This window comes from Pterocles gutturalis, unplaced genomic scaffold, assembly GCF_000699245.1.
Source record: "Pterocles gutturalis isolate BGI_N339 unplaced genomic scaffold, ASM69924v1 scaffold27822, whole genome shotgun sequence".
Classification (NCBI taxonomy): Eukaryota; Metazoa; Chordata; class Aves; order Pterocliformes; family Pteroclidae; genus Pterocles; species Pterocles gutturalis.
The window spans coordinates 67,047-84,701 of record NW_010111203.1 but is presented as its reverse complement, the minus strand read 5'-3'; the positions used below and the strand labels follow the sequence as shown (position 1 = coordinate 84,701).

The following is a 17,655-nucleotide window of genomic DNA, read 5'->3' as shown; positions in this document are numbered from 1 at the left end:
TACCCAGGTCCTCCTTCTTGCCCTTTTTTCCCATGGGAATCTTCACCCTACCTTGTTGAGGGTGTTGAGAGCAGCCTGGGCCGCCGCCAGCGCAGGCTCAGCTTTGGCCAGGTCCTCCTCGCAGTCCTTCTGCTTCTGCTCCACCTCCTGGGTGATGAGTGCCACCTTCTGCTCCTCCTCATCGGCAATTGCCTTTTCCCTGCTCACTTTCTCTGTCTCCACCCCCACCACCTGGATCAGCTTGTCAGCATCATCATTCTTCTGCTTCAGCTCCACTTCTTGGGCCGCCAGCTTGGCCTTCAGTTCATCCACCTGGAGGGAAGACACAGTGGGTTGGGGCAATCCCAAGCACAGGCTGCTCACACCCAGCAAGGCAGGAGCTTGCTCCAGCACACAGGCAGGGTGGGGGAGCTCGCACTGGCTCTCACTTGAAGACAGAAAGTCTCTTTCTAAACCCCCCCACCTCAATGAGTTTACACAGGCTCTGTGCAGACCATGGAGCTTTTCCCTGTCCTGCTGCCAGGCTCACAAAGGACTGCTTAGAGCTCCTGGGGTACGCCTCACCTGTGTAAAAATACTTCCTTGAAGGGAAGCTGGACACTAGCTTTTGTTGATAATTCCTTTTTATACCAGAAAAGAGAGCACAATTTGCAATCATATAAACCGAAGCTATTGATGCTCGGCATCAGCTTCAAGTGGGGAGCGGTTTCTTAGGAGCCTCTTTGTGCACTTCATCCACTGTCACCTCCTGCTGCCCGGCACTACAATGCTGTTTTCACCAGGACAAAGAGGAGACCGTAAATTCAAACGACTCTGGGCTGGCAGGAGCACATAATCCCTTCAGCTGGCAAACTCAGCAGCAGCTTCTTGTTCAGCTCCACGTCTTCAGGGATTGCAGGAAATTGAAGTGGGAGGCTTCGCTGATGGCAGATATGGCCTGTGACCTTCTGCCCAAAAATCAGTAATCATGTGCTGGACACGTGTATGAATGGAAGCTTTAGGGGTTTACACAACCACGACAAAACAAGCAAGGGATTAAAACCTCCTAGCACTCAACAGCTCTACAAAATGAGCAGATGTAAAGTCAGGGCTCAGCACAGCCTGCGAGAACAGCAAATGCCCTGACAAAACCTGCTTTCAGCCAAGCACAAGTAATAATGGATAGGTAAATGACTTCCTATAACATTGTCAGGATTTTAGAAAAAGCAAGAAATCCATTTAAGGGCTTTACCTAAAAGAAATGTTTGGAAGCCCAGAAGCGTGTGTCCCTGCTAAGGCCCCTGCCCAGCTGGGCTTGGGCTCCCTGGGAAGCCTGCAGTGGGAATGACCCAAGTGGGTGCTGTGGTGGGTGCCGAGGCTCTGCTGGGCCCTGTGCCAACACACCCCACCACACGAGGGGCCGTACGCTGGCCTCCAGCCTCCCTTACCTGCCAAAGGAAACAAGTGTGTTTCCCCAGTGAGGGTAGAGCTCAAACCCAGCTGAGCTGGGACAATTTAATGGTGTTTCACAGAATCACAGAAGGGTTTGGGTTGGAAGGGACCTTAAAGCCCATCCAGTGCCACCCCCTGCCATGGGCAGGGACACCTCCCACCAGCCCAGGTTGCCCAAAGCCTCATCCAGCCTGGCCTTGAACCCCTCCAGGGATGGGGCATCCACAGCTTCTCTGGGCAACCTGGGCCACTGCCTCACCCCCCGCACAGGAAAACATTTCTTCCTCACATCTCATTTCCATCTCCCCTCTTTCAGCTTCAAACCATTCCCCTTTGTCCTGTCCCTGCACCCCCTGATAAAGAGAGTTTCCCCATCTCTCCTGTAGCCCCCTTCAGGTACTGGTAGGAAAGTTTACGCAGTGGAAGGACAGAAACAGGAGCTACGCCTAAATAACCACATTCACTGTCTCCAGTGATGTCCCGGGGGTGGCACAGGGAATGCAGATTGATGAACTTTCCTCCTCCAGTTTCACCCCCTCAGCACAGCAAACAAGTTTGCCTTAATGCTAGACTCGTATCCACAGCAGAAACAGTCTGTCACATCCATTTCTCCTCCCTTCCCACACATCCTAATGCCCAGACATCAAATGCCTGATGAGACACCAGGGAGCAGGGAGGTCTCAGGCTGCCGCCTTCGGGAAGGCACAGCCACAGCAGAAACCTTCAATATCCTTCCGTCAACAGCCACAGAGCCATCCCTGGCAGAGCACTGCGAGCAATAAAGGCATGAGAAGTTCTCCTCTGTCTATAATCGTCACAGTAACAGAAGGTACTCAGATGTCCCCTCTCTCACACCAAAACCTTCCATCCAAACAGGCTGGCAGCTTGTCCACACAGCTATTGGCTGTTTCTTTGGAAAACCCAGATGCTTGTCGTATTTCCAGCCATTCAACTACACTTCCCAAACCCAGAGGTGGCCAAGCCTGACCACCACCAACAGGTATTATCTGAGATAACGTGCAGAAAGCCTTCCCAGCACAGCTCCCATCTTCTGTCCTCTCACAACTGGCCACAAAGGGGTCAGTGCTTGGTCCCAGACTGTGCTAGGAAATGGGAAAAACCTGCGAGCAGCTTCCCCAGTCCACAACAATCTGATAAGCAATCAGTAACGTGAGGGAGCAAGGAAAAGAGCGAAGCAAACAAGAGATTCAAGGGCAGTGTACTGTGACTCCAACAGGGAAGGAAGAAGTGCTTGTCTACCACCAGGACGGAATAAGAAGAATTATTAAAGACTAGAAAACCTGGAGGGCAGGCTCCCAGAAGACTCATTTTATCTGATTGTCCCTGCCTTGTTTCAAGAACACAAAATACATCACAAAGGTCAGCAATTAATTGCTAGAGCAAGCAAGCCTTGAATCTGGAATCCAGTGATGCAGTGATGTTAATATAACCAAAGTCATCCTAAAAATTACTCAGCAGCAGGCTCTGAACAGAGCGCTGACATCTTCATAGCAAACATCCCTCTGAAAAACAAATGACTCATCCCACACATCTTCCCAAGTCTGTTACGTCCTAATAACTGGAAGCTGGCTTCTGCTTTTCTGAGTAGTGAAGACAGCCACTGCCTTCAGGGAAAGATGGTTAGGCATATAAACTAATGGAAAACATTTCTTTTGAATAAAAGTTGGTCAAAGGTATCAAGATGTCCAAATCTCAAAAGAAAAAAAACAGAGCAGGTGAAGGGGAGAAGAGCAAAAGGAGGGGGAGAGGTTATTTTGAAAATGGAATGGGTAAGTCTAAAAGCACCCTGCAAATACTCACACAAGAGCCCCCTCATGCTGAGACCATACTTAACAGTCTGTAGAAATACTTAAAATCCATAATGAACTTGTCATTCAGGAATCTGGACAATGCTGCTGATGGGAGCACTAGTCAAACCTAAGGCACAACCAGGTCATCCTCCTCCTCTGCTTTGAAAACAAGAAAACCACAGTGCATCGCTTCTGAGCACCATGGGCACACTCTGGAGATGACACATCTGAGTGAAACAGAAGACATGTTACTTCCTCAGCACCAAGACCAACCATTTCCATGGGTGAATGTAAAGTTCAGACTTTGAAATCCATACTCAAGGTTGAGAGTTCCGGTATGATTTCCAACACCGTTAAGTATCCACACTCTGGTTTCAAATCAACAGCAACTTTGACTATTGCACAGATCTGGTAATTGAGGTGTTTAATTTTATGCCCCCAGTGCTAATTTTAGATTCAATTTTGACATATTTGTCCTCACTGCTCTGCATCTTAATCAACTTCACAAACAGGCACGTCTCACCCCAGCCTTACTCCAACCAGACATGAACTTTGCATTCTTTTACACTTCTTACAACAGCAAAACCTACAAGACCCACAATTGCTGTGGCTTCCCAGCTCCACCAGTGCTCAGCACCTCTTTTGTGGCTCATCAGAGAACCCTTGGTAAAATAACTCCCCGCTGAAGACATGCCTGAAGAACACAGCAGGGTCCCCGTTCTTGACCGACACAATGGGCACTTGTTTCCTCTCAAAAGGTTGGTTTCCTATTAGTTGCTCACAATAAAAAAATAGACTTTACCCATCTTTTCCACCACTGGGCCATCATCAAAAACAGCAACACTGCACAGTTGCACAGTCAGCAAAATTATTTGCCTCCATAGGCAAGGTGATGGAAGGTCTGCTTTATGGTGGGGGCACACACTTATTGCTCTGGTTGGCATCACTGGTTCTGATGGGTGCCTTCTGCTACTCAGCTGTCTCCTTACAAAGGAGATGTTCAAACCTGCAAAGTCGACGTAAAACACGCCCACTCCACTCCTGTGTCCTCAGAGACCTGTCCTGGACCATGAAGAAAGCAACTGCTTGAAGGGAGATATAGACTATCAGAGCTGAGAGGCACTAATAAAGCCCATACATCATCCCCCAGCAAGGCGTGCATCCTATTGAGCGTGACACACATGATTTATGCCACCAGCATTATCCAGAGCATATGTATGGAAGGGGCTGAACCTGCCAGTCCTTCGTTCACATCACCCCCCCCCCCCGCGTTGCTTTGGAGCAGCTTCAGGAGAGGTCCATTGGCCACAGCAGAAGCTTGTAAGTGAACATTTGTAAGAGTTAATAGAATATGAAATGGAGAGTAAAATGGGAGTTTAGCAAAAGATGTAGACAGCAAAGCTCTGAGAGGCAGTTTGCATCACTACAGAGAGGTTTGCGAGATACTCAGAACAATATCTAGTCTGTACCACAGCAGAGTGCCAGTGCTGCTCTTCAGCAGGGTGATTTTGGGGTGGTCGAGCTACATTTCAGACATGCATTAATTTTCCTTAAAGATGGATAGCATAATGCAAGGAAAAATGAACATCAGCCTTATTTTGCAAGGATGCTCTATTAGTTTGAGAGGATTCTTGCTGAAGTCATTGAAGATTTCCTGGATGCAACTCCAAAACTCACTGATCTTCCTGTATTTTATAGGCTATTCTGTCACCACAGCTGAAATATAATCATTAAAAGATGTACACAGCCACCTGGATCCCTATCTCATTTTACTTACTGTGATCTTCCATTTGGGATTAACACAACCTGAACAGCAGAGACTGGAGATACATCTCTTCCCTTCTCCTTTCCAGTAGAGAACACAGCTCCTGCTCCTCCAGGAACCAGTTCAAGTCAGACTAGAGCCAGGATCTAGCAAAAAATTTACACCCTGCGCAGTTTCATCCTGCAAAGTTCTCCTCCAAATCAGGATGCAGAGAAACAAGGAAAAGCGTCAGCTTTTAACCCCAAAGGGTTTGCTCACCTGTGCAGAAGTGCTGTTGAGCTTCTCCAGGCCGTTCTCCAGGCGCTCCATTTTTGCTTTTAAATCTTTGCCCTTTTTCAGTAGCAAATTCTGATAGAGTTTGATTTGCTCAAGGAATGACTTCGGAGTGGTGTAGTTATACCGTCGCTCATTGCTCAGATACATTTGGGATATCTCGTTGACACTTGTGTGGACATAAGCCATGAATTTGCTTATTGAATCTTTCACTGAATCCTAAAGGTAAGATGAGAAAACAAGGAGAAACTATTTTAAACACAACTATATATAGTGCAGACCTGTGTCATATATAAAGGAATTTATTAACTTTTGATTCTGCTGCGGGAAAATCCACGATGTAACATCTGAGTTGATCCCTTTTCATTTGTTATCTCTAAGATAACTTTGTCTGCTCGTGTACTTTGTAGCTCTTTTTATATCTTTTTATCCCATACTTTGTCTTATTCCAAGCAATTTTTCTAGCATTCAGCTCTATAAAATAACAGCCTTTTAAGTACAAATTTGAGCTTTTCTCCTGTACAAATGGGGAAAGTGCACCCTCGTAAAAAGAAACATTGTAGACTTTATTCTTCCTAAATCTTTCTCAGAAAAGCTAAATAAACAGAACTGAATCTCTTTAGTCTAGTAGCAGGTTGTCATCAATGAGAACTTGACATATTTTTGCCCTTGAGAATTACAGTCGCTCAGACATGCATGTGGGGAGAAAAGCGGACGTTCCCTGCAGTAATCATAAGCATTGGGTTATTTTCTGAACCAATTTGTAAGCTGCCTCTCTTGCTAGTGAAGCAGTCATTGCACTGGCAATACTATCAGTGCTCAAACACGCACCAGTGTGGTGCCCGTGGCCATTATTCTGCTAAGGTCCATGCCCCTCCCTGAAATTCCTGGAATGCATTTCAAACATGCTTTGATTCAGTTTAATGCTCTGAAGTGTTACCAGCAATTCCCCTGCAAATAGTCACCCAGATGTCCTGGTGTCCTGGTTTGGGCTGGGACAGAGTGAACTTTCTTCCCAGCAGCTGATGTGAGGCTGTTTGGGTTTGTGCTGGGGAGAAGCTGACCACACACTGATGGGCAGAGCTGCTGCCAGGACAGTCCAGGACTTTCCAGCTTCTCTGCTGTGCCCGTGTCTGCAGGGGCAGGAGGAGCTGGGAGGGAGCACAGCCCCAGTGACCAGCCCAGGATTTGACCTTGGGTTTAGGACTGAGACCAAACTGGCCAATGGTCTGTTCCATCCCATGCACGGCATGGCCAGGAGAGAGGTGAGGATCGGTCCAGAAGCTCACTCTCTTGCTCTGGGTCAGCTCTTTCTGTGTGGTCCCTCTCCCAGGGTCATCTCCCTCAGTTAGGTCTCAGTCTTGGACACTCAGGGTCTTATCTCTGTTCCCAGATTGTGGTTTCAAGACTATGCCTGATCCAGGATCATTAGCTGGAAATGGGCTGAGCCTCGGTCATCGGGTGGTGAGCAGTGTCACTGTGTGTCACTCATTTGTATATCTGTATCTATTATTATCAACATTATTATTATTTCCAATACTTATTAAATTGTTCTACCTCAACCCAGAAGTCTCTTTTCCCTTCACCCCTTTAATTCTCCCCCCATCCCTGGGAGGCGGGAGGGTGAGCGAGCGGCTGGCTGGTGTTGGCTCCCAGCCAGGGTAAAACCATAACACCTGGATAAGTGTTGAGGACAATAAAGGTGATCACACCCTCTCTGCAATGCTGCTCTCTTTGTGGGAGGCATTTCTCACACCGAACGGAGGGATGAGGTCACCCCTAGCTGCCACCAGCACTGAGTGGCCAGGGGTGCCAGCGCCTGCACCCCCAGAGCAGCTCAAGCCTGGCCCGGGCACCAGCAGGTGAGGTGCTCCCCTCCACAGCCTCCGTTTCTCGCAGGAAGCGGAGGCTGACGGACTCGAGGGCCTCCCGCGGCCACTCCTGGAACCAGTCTATGGCCGTGCAGCTGACGATGGCGGGGAACCTCCTGCTGCGGACACGCAGCTTGTTACCCACAGGCGAAAAACACAGCGCGACCTGAGGAGAGCAAGGAAGAAGAAGGTGAGAAGACACGGCCAGGAGCAGGCACCGGGCTCCAGCACGCAGCCTGGCCTGGGCTCTTCCAGCCACTCCCAAAGGAAGATCTAAGGGTATGGCAACCTCAGTCCTTGAGCCCTTGTACTTGAGGCCAGCAAGCCTGGCCTGGAAAAGGCATAATCCAGCAGTAAATACATTTTTTTCTCTGCAATAAGGACAAGCAGTGGTGTTAAGCATTGCTATGGCCCAAGGCAGAAGCCTGGCACACTTTCAAGGCTGCAGCCAGGGTTTAATATAACCACCGTTCCCTGCTTCAGCGGTGACACAAAGGTTTGCCTGGCAGGGAACTGGCATCCAGATTCAAGTGTTGCAACCAGGAATTAAAGTGAATGGATCTAAATTCTCCTGGCAGGAGCGCAGGCCTGCCTGGATTGTTTCCCCAAAAGCCAGCACTGACAAAGGCGGAGGTGGCTCAAACTCAAAATCTACTTTGATCAGAATGGGAAAATTTTTTAAATAGAGAAATCTCAAAACAAAGGAGAATGGAAAGAAAAGCATTTGTGAATATATTTTCCTGCTTATTGCATTTTTGCGCAGCAAGCCCTTTGCTTTGCAGGCTTTTATTTCAGTCCACAGCTGCTAAAAGTTTCCGAGTTGCAGCAAATCGTGCGGTATGCATGGGTCTCTGGGAAAGCTCTCTTTGCATCACTCTGGGGCCGGGTCAAGGGACGGTTAACTTCTGAGCTCAGGCAGCCTGGGAGCCTCCTTGCCCCGCAGCCAGCCTGCTCAGCTCCTCTCAGGAAGGCACAAGCTTTCCCTTTTCCAAAAGGAAACTCCTCGCCCAGGATGTAAAGTCAGGACAAGGCAAAGCACCTTCCCTCTTCGCTGCCCCACCACCAGCGTTAACCACAGAATAACACCCAAGGACCAAAACCTGCCACCACCATTCATCGCAGCCCTTTTCCTGCAAGCCCACCGCAGCCGGATTTATGAGCAGACAGGGAGAAGTTGCCATCATGCAATGAAGTAGTAAAATCTGAGCAAGGGGCAGTTTGGGCAGCAGCATATCTCACTCAGTGCATCACCCCTCTCCCCGCTGTGAGCCCTGGCTGGTACCCGCGCAGCCTTGCAAGTGCCACGGGGCAGGCTGCTGTTGGCTCAGACATCTCTACGAGCTGTCACCACCTCCACCGTGAGCTAAGATCTGGTTTTGAGAAGCTGTAAAAGCCAGTCTGCAACAAAACCACTTTCATTCCCATTTCAGAAGAGGCAGCTGAACTCAGAGCTTCTGCTCCTCCGACATGGCCACTGCATGCTCACACATGGGGTAGACGTGTAGAAATCCTTCCTACACCTGCAAGCATAATCTTTGGGCACCTCGATGTCGCTCTCTCAGGACCAGGCAAGCTTCAGGAAGCTACCAATGTACAAAAGCCTTCTTCTGCACCTACACTACTCTCTCTCGTGACCCTGAAGCAGAAGGTGTTTTGGTGCTCACACTCCCTTGGGCCAAGCCCCACTCCTGTGCTGCTCCCAGAGGTCCAGCAGCGGATCGATCAGGTTTCTGCACAGCGCAAGATGCTGTCACAAAGCACTGGGGAGAACAAACAGCACTTCCTGATGGCTGACCCCATCCATCTGCTCCAGCACGTCATTACAGAGAAGGGTAGACAAGGAAAAGGGATGAGCCTCAAGTAAACTTAATTCACACTGCCCTTCCACGTACCTCCATAGCTAACAGGGATACATCTAGGCAGGGACACCAGGCAGAAGACAACCAAGGTCCTAGAAGAACCACAAAACAAGAACAGCACTCCTGAGAAATTCCCCTCCACACCGGGAGAGGGAGAGAGAGGAGGACTGGATTCCCTCTCCTCGGGCATCGATACTGGGGCATGGTCCCCAAAGTTTCCCTCAAAAATAACTCTCCAGCTGTTCCCCATCCTAAACACATACCAACCTACATCAAAAAAGGGGGAGGCCACCCTGCCTGAGTGAACGTGTCCCACCAACGCAAGCCAAGCAGTGAGTAAGAAGGAAGATACGCTTTCATTGAGCAAAGATCAAGTCTCCACTCGTTGCCCAGCCTACCCCCTGCCCAGGGCCCGCAGCCCTGTGCAGTCCTGCAGGTGGGCAAATACCTTCTGGAAGAGCATTAACACCTTCTTGCACTGTACTCTCTCCATGTGCTGGGCATACCTGGGAAGTCCTGAAACTGTTTTGGGATCTCAGGACATATTTATAAGGTTTTTCTATGCTAGAATATGGGCTGCAGTGGAAGAAATCGTGTAAGCATGTTGTGTCTCACTCAGTTCCCAGCACTGTTTTTAAGATGTTTTTTAATTCTTCTGGCTATGGATTATCAACAACATGAAGACCAATCCTCTGTGCAAGACCTAGTCCTGACGGCCACCAGTTAAAGCCCAGTGCATGGTTTTGAACATGGAAAGGCTGGTCTTGCTCAGCTCTTGAAAGAGAAAATTTTCAGTTCCCGTAGAGCTTTCTAAAGCCCAAGAAGTGATGACAACAAACAGCATTTCCTATGCTTTGGTGCTACTTGCTGAGAGAATCACGGTTCATATCACATCAAGAGGCAGAGAAGCCTTTCAGGCTGCGGTCTGACCTCCCTTCCCAGTGGCCCAAAGCTTCTCTGCCCCGTGCCCCTGCACCGAGGCCGATGGTGAGGACCCCAACTCTCCCAGCCTCTGCCTCACCTTCAGCTGTCGTCGAACACGCTCTATAAAAAATTTCCAGCAATTCTCCCTGGAGTCCACCAGTCCCCGGCCTTTGACTTCATTCCTCACGCTGTTGACGATGTTTTCAACTTCATCCTCAGGGAAGAGATCAGGGATTTCACCTAAGAGAAGGGGGCACGTTTTGGTTTACTGCTCTGGATAGTTTTTTTCAGTCTTAGAGCAAAGTGAAGTGTCTGCCACCTTCTTCAAGGGCTTGGGGAAGCCCCCTCCTCAAGAAAAACTATTGCACCAGGTACCCACGGGCCCCAACAGCAGAGGAGTGGCACAGAAGGTCATTCTGATAAAAAATACACACTTCTGAGAGCAAGCTTTCTTATAAAAGCACAAGGTAAACAAAGAATAGAGTAAAAGTACAGAAAAATCCCTTTTTTCAGATCTACAGTGCTAAATAGATGACAAAAAGAAACAAAATACCTAATATGCTATACATAATAATGAAATCAGTTTAGTTTTGCAAGTGAATTAATTACATCTATAATTGCTGCAGCTGTTCAATGCCATTTCCAGCAGTGGTCAAATAACTCCCAGATCACCAAACCATTTCAAAACTTAGAAACCTTTTAAAAACTTTCAAGAGTTAATAGTCATGCAATTAATTCTCAAAATGTACCCAACCAAATATTTTTTTTTTAGTGGTTCCTTAATTTATCACCTATTCACTTCCTTTCTGGCTTCTGATTTGATTGAAATCATCATTATTGAGTGAGATACTGTCAATATGAGCACTAATCACTTCGGAAAATACCCTAATCAGAAATCTGCTCATTTATAAGAAATACTAAAATATGTATTTTGTTCTAGCTTCTTAGCTGATGATAAGAAGTGGAACAAGTAAGAAAAACAAGCAGGCAGAGAGCAGAGAGCAGCCAGACCCATCAGTCAGCACTCTCTGGGTGGCACGAGCTCACGTCATGGGATGTCACGGTCCCTGCGTGGTCCCTTCTTCTGCCCCGCTGCAGTTCTACGCTGCCTCCCTGGACCCTTTGATCTGTCCCCACTTCCCCACATAGCAACCACAGGAAAACACAATGCCTTTCAAAGCCACCGTAAGATGACCTGGACATCCCAAAGCCAGGACACTGCAGGGCTTCACCCGGAGCCAGGGGACGTCTGTGTCATCCACACCATGAGTAAGTGGTGGTGGGAGCTACTCAGTGCCCTCCACAACAACACCTGTCTTTACTCCTGATTATAAATTCATCACAGACAGGGCTTGTTTGCTGCTGAAACCATCTGGCCAATTTATAGTCACATATGTCAACTCTGGAGTTGCTGACAAACTATCGCTGTGCTGCCAGCTCCCCCCCACTCCCCATCCATGGGGGTCACCCGAACCAGCCGGTATCTTCCCACTCCTGACTCATAAATAAGGCAACGAGTGGCACACAGTGAGTAGCAGTGATTTACCAGGGAGCCTGGGGAATACACCCACTCAGGGTCACCCAGTGCGGTCACCCGGCCCGGGAAGCATCATCCACAGATACTTGTGCCGTGTTCTGCAGGGAAAAAGCCTCATCAAACCTGGCCTCGAACACCTCCAGGGATGGGGCATCCACAACTCTGCCCAGAGAAGCTGTGGATGCCCCATCTCTGGAGGGGTTCAAGGCCAGGCTGGATGAGGCTTTGAGCAACCTGGGCTAGCGGGAGGTGTCCCTGCCCATGGCAGGGGGTGGCACTGGAGGAGCTTTAAGGTCCCTTTCACCCCAAACCATTCTGTGATTCTATGAAATAGAGCACTGGCACACAGACTGACTATTCTGTAATTGTTTTGGCAAGCAACAACTCAAAAACTTAAACACATCTGGAAAAACAAAGAGGAAAAGGACTGGAATGAGATAAGCAGCTAGCTGACACACACAGACATGGTCATCTTGTGGCTTTGCATGTTCCACCAACTTGCAGATACTCCAGTCAAATATTCTAGCCAGGAACAACCTTATTTTATTAGGCAATGAGAGTATGGATGCACAGGATCTATAGGTCAAAATCCTCATCTGCCAATACATTCCTTTGGCTCTGTCCTCAGCTGCAATATCACAACAAGCACATCACTTAACAGACCCATGCAGTATTCCATGAACTATGGAAAAACTGTGTACAAGACATCAGAGAAAGAAAAAAACCTACCAGATGACGGAGTGCATCCTCACCAAGGGGACCTCAGCACTGCTTTTACTTTAGAGCTAATGCATGTCTCTTCCAGCTTACTTTATATACTGCCCTTCTGTTCATGCTAGAACTACAGATGCTACCATGAGCAAAACTACCCTAAAAAGGGGGAGAGGAGAAATCAAAGCAACGAGAGATGTACCTGATGCTAAGAAGTCATTCACCAGCACCAAGAACTGCTCGTCCGCCACTTGCGCGTCGGTCATCAGGAACACGGTGCCTATGTTCTTAACACCAGCTTTCACGTACTGGTTTGCCAGGTCTGTCTAGAGGTTGAAAAGCAAGTGGACTTAGGGGTTGCACCCACACCTGCAAAGCATGGGCTAGGTACCACAGGGATGAGTGGGATATTTCAGAATCTTCCCAGTAACCGAGAACAGAGCAATGGCAATTCATTGGCGTGAAACTGCTCTTTGGCCACTCTCCATCCTCACAGCTGAGCCTTCCAGGTTACATGGGGGAGTCTGTTGCTCTCATCATTGTAAGACACTACCAAGTAAGACTTGACATTGTGCCCAGGTCTGTATAACACAAAAATGAGAAGAAAGCCCTGGCCAGCACGGCTAGACAAAGGGAAATGCCCATGGCCGAAACACTCAAGAGGTCAATGGTTGTGGCTGAAGACATCAGTGCAACCCCTGGCCATGGAGGCTGCAAGGGGGGCTCATAAAGGCTCGCTCTGCCCCAGGCTCTGGGTACAATCATGTACACAGGGAGGGACTGGGAGAGACAGCAGGGACTGGAAACACTGGTCCTTGGTATCCCCAAGCTCTAGATTTCTCTGCTTTCACAAGTCTACATGAATAATTTTTGTTTGTTAGTTTTCTGAGGTGCTGGAACACATTTTTTTTGTTTGTGAGGAATGGAGGAGGATGCTTGTGCAAAGATGGATGTTGTCTGTTGTGTATTTCTTCCTTCTCTTCCAGAGTCCAAGCGGGGACTCACCCTTCTGTTCCCCACTGGGTCCGGTGATGCTGGCAGAACACCTGCTCGCGTGGAAAAGCTGTTTCATTTCAAAGAGGACAGTGTCCTCCTCATGAGGGACACCCTCTTTTTGAAATCCAAGTTGTTCATGAGATGAGAAAACCACCATCCAGCTCGAACTCCATCCTTTCCTTCCTGCCCCTCCAAGCAGGATACGAGACGCTGAGGACCCCAAAGGAACACACCAGCCAGTGTTTCAGAAACTCTTTCGTAGAAATCCAGCAAACACACACACTTCTTCCAATGGAATCATTTGTTACTTTCAGCACGGGAAATTTGGATTAGATCAATTATAACAGCGGGAGGTGCTGATGGCAGACAGGGTAATCTGTCACCATCTTCCTCTCCCATATATGAGAAAAAAAATATGACTCCGTATTTCATAAATTCATTGAAAATGAATACAGAGTGAAGGGAACATCAAATTATCTTCCACCTCCACAGACAGAGAAGGAAAGAGGTGCTTTGAAAACAAGTTTATTAATGCTGGTATCGAGCTCTATTCCTAGACAGGAGCACAGCCTTCCTCAATAAACAGGCAGCTAGGAGCTAGAAAATCTCATGAATGGGGCTGAAACACAGAGAAGAGCTGAAAAAAGCCAGCAGATGGTGGGACAGGGTTGTGCAACATGATTAAAACAACTCGTACAGAACCATGGGTCATTGGGTTGTGCCACTGATGGGGCTGGAACCGAGGGTCCATTGGCCATCACGTCTCCCAGGCAGAATGGAGTGAAGTTACTGTGATTGATTTTTTTACAGCACTTTTAATGAGTCACTTTGCCAGCAGCTAAAATATTTTTAAACCATTTCAGTGGTATTTTAAAATGTTGATTTGTTACTCCTAAGCTCACTAGCCTGTGTGTAAATATAGGCACAAGAACATGTTGTCTAGAGTGAAGCATCCCCCATCCGCTCCATCCCTCCCTTATACAAAATGCAAGAGGAAGAACTGGACACAATTTGGGAACTCTCTTCCTACCATCTCCTGCTCGTTTTCCACCTCCAAATCGCTCTGCAACAGGCACCTCACAGATGAGCTAATTACCACATCTTGGTTTAATTAGAAAAAATAATCCAATAGAACTTTGCTGGTCCTTTATGGTTTTGTGACCAAGCGTGCGTGGATGTCCGCACGGCTGGGCTCGGCAGCACAGCCCGGTGTTGATGCGAAGCCTCGGGCTGGAGCACTCCCAGGCCAGCTCAGAGGATGGGCAGAGGACATAGGGTCTGTCTGCACCCTGGGTAGACACACTTCAGCGAGGGATTTGGAGAAGCTTTGCTCCTCTCTGAGCCTTTTTAGTATCTTCACAACAGTGTTGCTCAATGTGCAACAAGACAAAGCTTTCAGGGCAAGTTTTGCTTTTTTATTTCCTCTCCCCTCCCCAATCTCAACCTTAAACATCACCTACCTTCAGGTCAGGGATCCCATAGCCTTTCCTCAAAGTGATCTGGAAAACCTCCAGCCCGCTGATGAAGGCTGCCAGGCGGGTCAGGCTCTGCTTGCCGCTGCCGCCCACGCCCACCAGGAGAGCGTTTCCTCTGGGGGACTCCAGGATACGGTTGATGCGGCAACTAAATGGAAGCATACAAAAGCTCTCATTAATAAGAGTATTTTTCTATTTCCCTGCCCAGTGCTTTTCAATACATATTTTATTCACTAAGAAATGGTATTCTGAATGTGATGAAAAATGTCAATCTGAGAGACATGTCAGCAATAATTCCCATCTCTGCTGGGACCTATGCAAAGGACATAGCGGGTGAAAAAAATACTTGGTGGCAATTCAGACTTTGTCCAATTTTTTTTCCACCTGCCGAGTCCTGCTGGACAGAGCTATTTTAAGGTGAAGGCCTGGACATCTATGCAGGGAAGACAAGGGAAACAGTACATTACATCGACATGCAAAAAATGAGAACAAAATTCAAGGCTCTGATACACCTCCCCGGTAAAGGCTTCTCTTCACAAAGCCTTTGGGGTTCGTGTTCAGGTGACGAGTCCTGCTATGCATTAAAGCATATTCGTATATGTCTAGAATGGCATAAAAAATTGTCTGGAGAACACAGTGCATGTTTGTTATTTATCCAAACCACCAATACTTATGAATGAGATTTTCTCACTCTTAAAAACAAACTCGCTATTATTTCTCAGGTCTGTTTACTTGTCCTGTCTGAGTCGCGGGGTGAACTCTGCCTGCCTCTGATTTATTCTCTCTAAGGAATTGCTCATATTCCCATGTGTTAAAGCCCCAAGCGAGGGGGGTTCATAGGATCCTACCTGAGAAAACCTCCCTGTCCTGTGCCTTAAATGCAAGCACCACTCCCCTCTTCGCATGGTTGCCTTTATTCAGCTCACTTGAGTATTTTCCTACACTAATCTAATTTTTTTTTTTAATTTTTCAAACAAGACTGCAAGAAATACTGTAATGCTTTATTACAACTCAAGTATTTTCTGATGTACATGCAGACTCCCACCCATTGTGAAATTCTACCCAGGAAAGCAACCCAGTGTGTGCGGAGAGCTGTCACGTTCCTGGCTCCGATTCTCTAGGCTAGCTCTCCCCAAAGACGACAGTGTGTGCTCTCCAGGGCTGCGTGCCTTGTGAACGGGCACCATCAGCCCTGGATTCGGAGGCGAATGACAGATATCTCCCACTTCCTTACATAAACATTAACTTTTCCTTTTTTATTATTTTCTTTTCCTTTTTTTTCCTTTTGTTTTCCTTTTTTTCTTTTCCTTTTTTTTTTCCTTTTCTTTTTTTCCCCAACTGAAAATTTTCAGCAAATTCAAGCTGACATTCATGAACTGTTTGAGATGGAGTAAGTTGTGTATTTCAGCAAAATGCAATTTCCAATTGCAATGAATGAAATTCCCCCAGCTCCAGTGAAAATCGTGCTAAATGCTCAACCCTCGCTTTCCTCATTATTCCCAGTATTAACCAGAGGGATAGTGTCAGGTTTTTTCACAAATCCCAATTTACGTTAAGTGCAAAAGGAGCAGAAGATTAACATTCCTGTCACCTTCCTGCAGGCAATGCAAGCAGAAATGCCGATGGACATCAGGCTGCACACGGCTCATTAACGCAAAGAGTAAATGCCCAGACTCCAGGGGAAATGTGCCCCAGTGTAGCTGGTACACCACACCGCAAAAGTAACAGGTTGTTGAGCTCTCAGAACAGAAACAACTAAACAGCTTGTTAAAAGGAATAGCACTTTATATGTATATATATATTTATTTATTTATTTATTTTAATTTGCATGAGAGTGCATTAGGTTGCCAGGTCGTGCAAGAACTGAAATCACCCACACGGGTGCAGCGGGACAGTGGCTTTCTCCTAGCTTAGAGTCACAAATCTGCACCTCTTGATGCAATGTGTTCATACAGAACCAGTTCAAACTATGACTTACAGGGCAGGTCCATCTTCTGAAGTGACCTAAGGCCAGATATGCATCTCAGCACCCAGAAAGGAGGCTGTAGAGACAGCTGGGATTCTCAACCAGCACTTAAATCGTATTTGAAAGCTGGAGGTACGCCTCACTGTCTATACCACAGACATGGAAATAGCTCCATAACCATGAACTGGAGGCTCACTATTTTCTTATAGTCCCAACATGTCTGATTTCCAAAGGGAATCCATCTGCACCTGCAGGTATCTAAATGCAGGCAGGACTTTCAAAGGATCAAAGCAGTTTAAATGCTTCAATCCATTTAAATTAGTAGCCTGAATGCCCATAACCTCACTTTTAGTGGGATTCAAAAGTCCCACTAAAAACCTGTGTAAACACGGCTCTAAACCAGCTGTGAAAGCATTCAGAGAAATTTCAGTATCACTAGTTCTGTAGGTGGCTGTCAAGTGAAGACCCACACAAACAATCAAGCATTTGAACATTGTCACGTCCAACAAATGTTCGTGCCACACGCAGAGCATCGGGGACCAAAGATATCAAAACAGCAATCTGACTTTAGAATAACCACCAGCGTGCGGTCCCTCCATCTGACAGCCTCAGACATCCTCACGGGTTCAAAGGTGCCCTCCAAACAACAGCTGGGGAAGCAGTGCAGGATTTGTGGTGCACATGCCACATGGGCTGATGAAGCTCCTGCACACCTCCAGCTCCATTACCTGTAATTACGGATAGATACATCCTCCAGGCAACCCCACGGAAGCAATCTGTGCAGATAAATGCTATGATGAAACCATAAAGCGAGAAAAACCCCTTACACATGGCACATGGCATCCTCAAACAGCACCAGGTTCATGGCAGCGTTGACTTCATTGTAGTTGTCCAAGGCTTCCACAAGGATCTGGTTCAATTCCTCCCACGCTGGAACTGGCCCATAGCTGGGTTCACCGATGCCTTTAGCAAAATGGCAATAAACGTTCATCCGCTTGGTCTGCTCCAAAGTTTCCTCCATGTCCTGTCAAAGAAA

General features: G+C 47.5%; 1 protein-coding gene across 1 annotated transcript in view; it reads right to left on the bottom strand.

The window, feature by feature from the left end:
- Positions 1–51: 51 nt before the first annotated feature.
- The window catches only part of LOC104461927 (dynein heavy chain 9, axonemal-like), a gene marked incomplete at both ends in the record, with an annotated part of 83,309 nt that continues 65,705 nt past the window's right edge, over positions 52–17,655 (bottom strand). The window contains 7 exons of the mRNA XM_010073674.1: positions 52–312; positions 5,266–5,492; positions 7,137–7,317; positions 10,032–10,174; positions 12,385–12,508; positions 14,639–14,801; positions 17,447–17,643. Of these exons, the coding sequence (XP_010071976.1) occupies positions 52–312; positions 5,266–5,492; positions 7,137–7,317; positions 10,032–10,174; positions 12,385–12,508; positions 14,639–14,801; positions 17,447–17,643 (1,296 nt within the window). The remainder of the gene's footprint in view (positions 313–5,265; positions 5,493–7,136; positions 7,318–10,031; positions 10,175–12,384; positions 12,509–14,638; positions 14,802–17,446; positions 17,644–17,655) is intronic.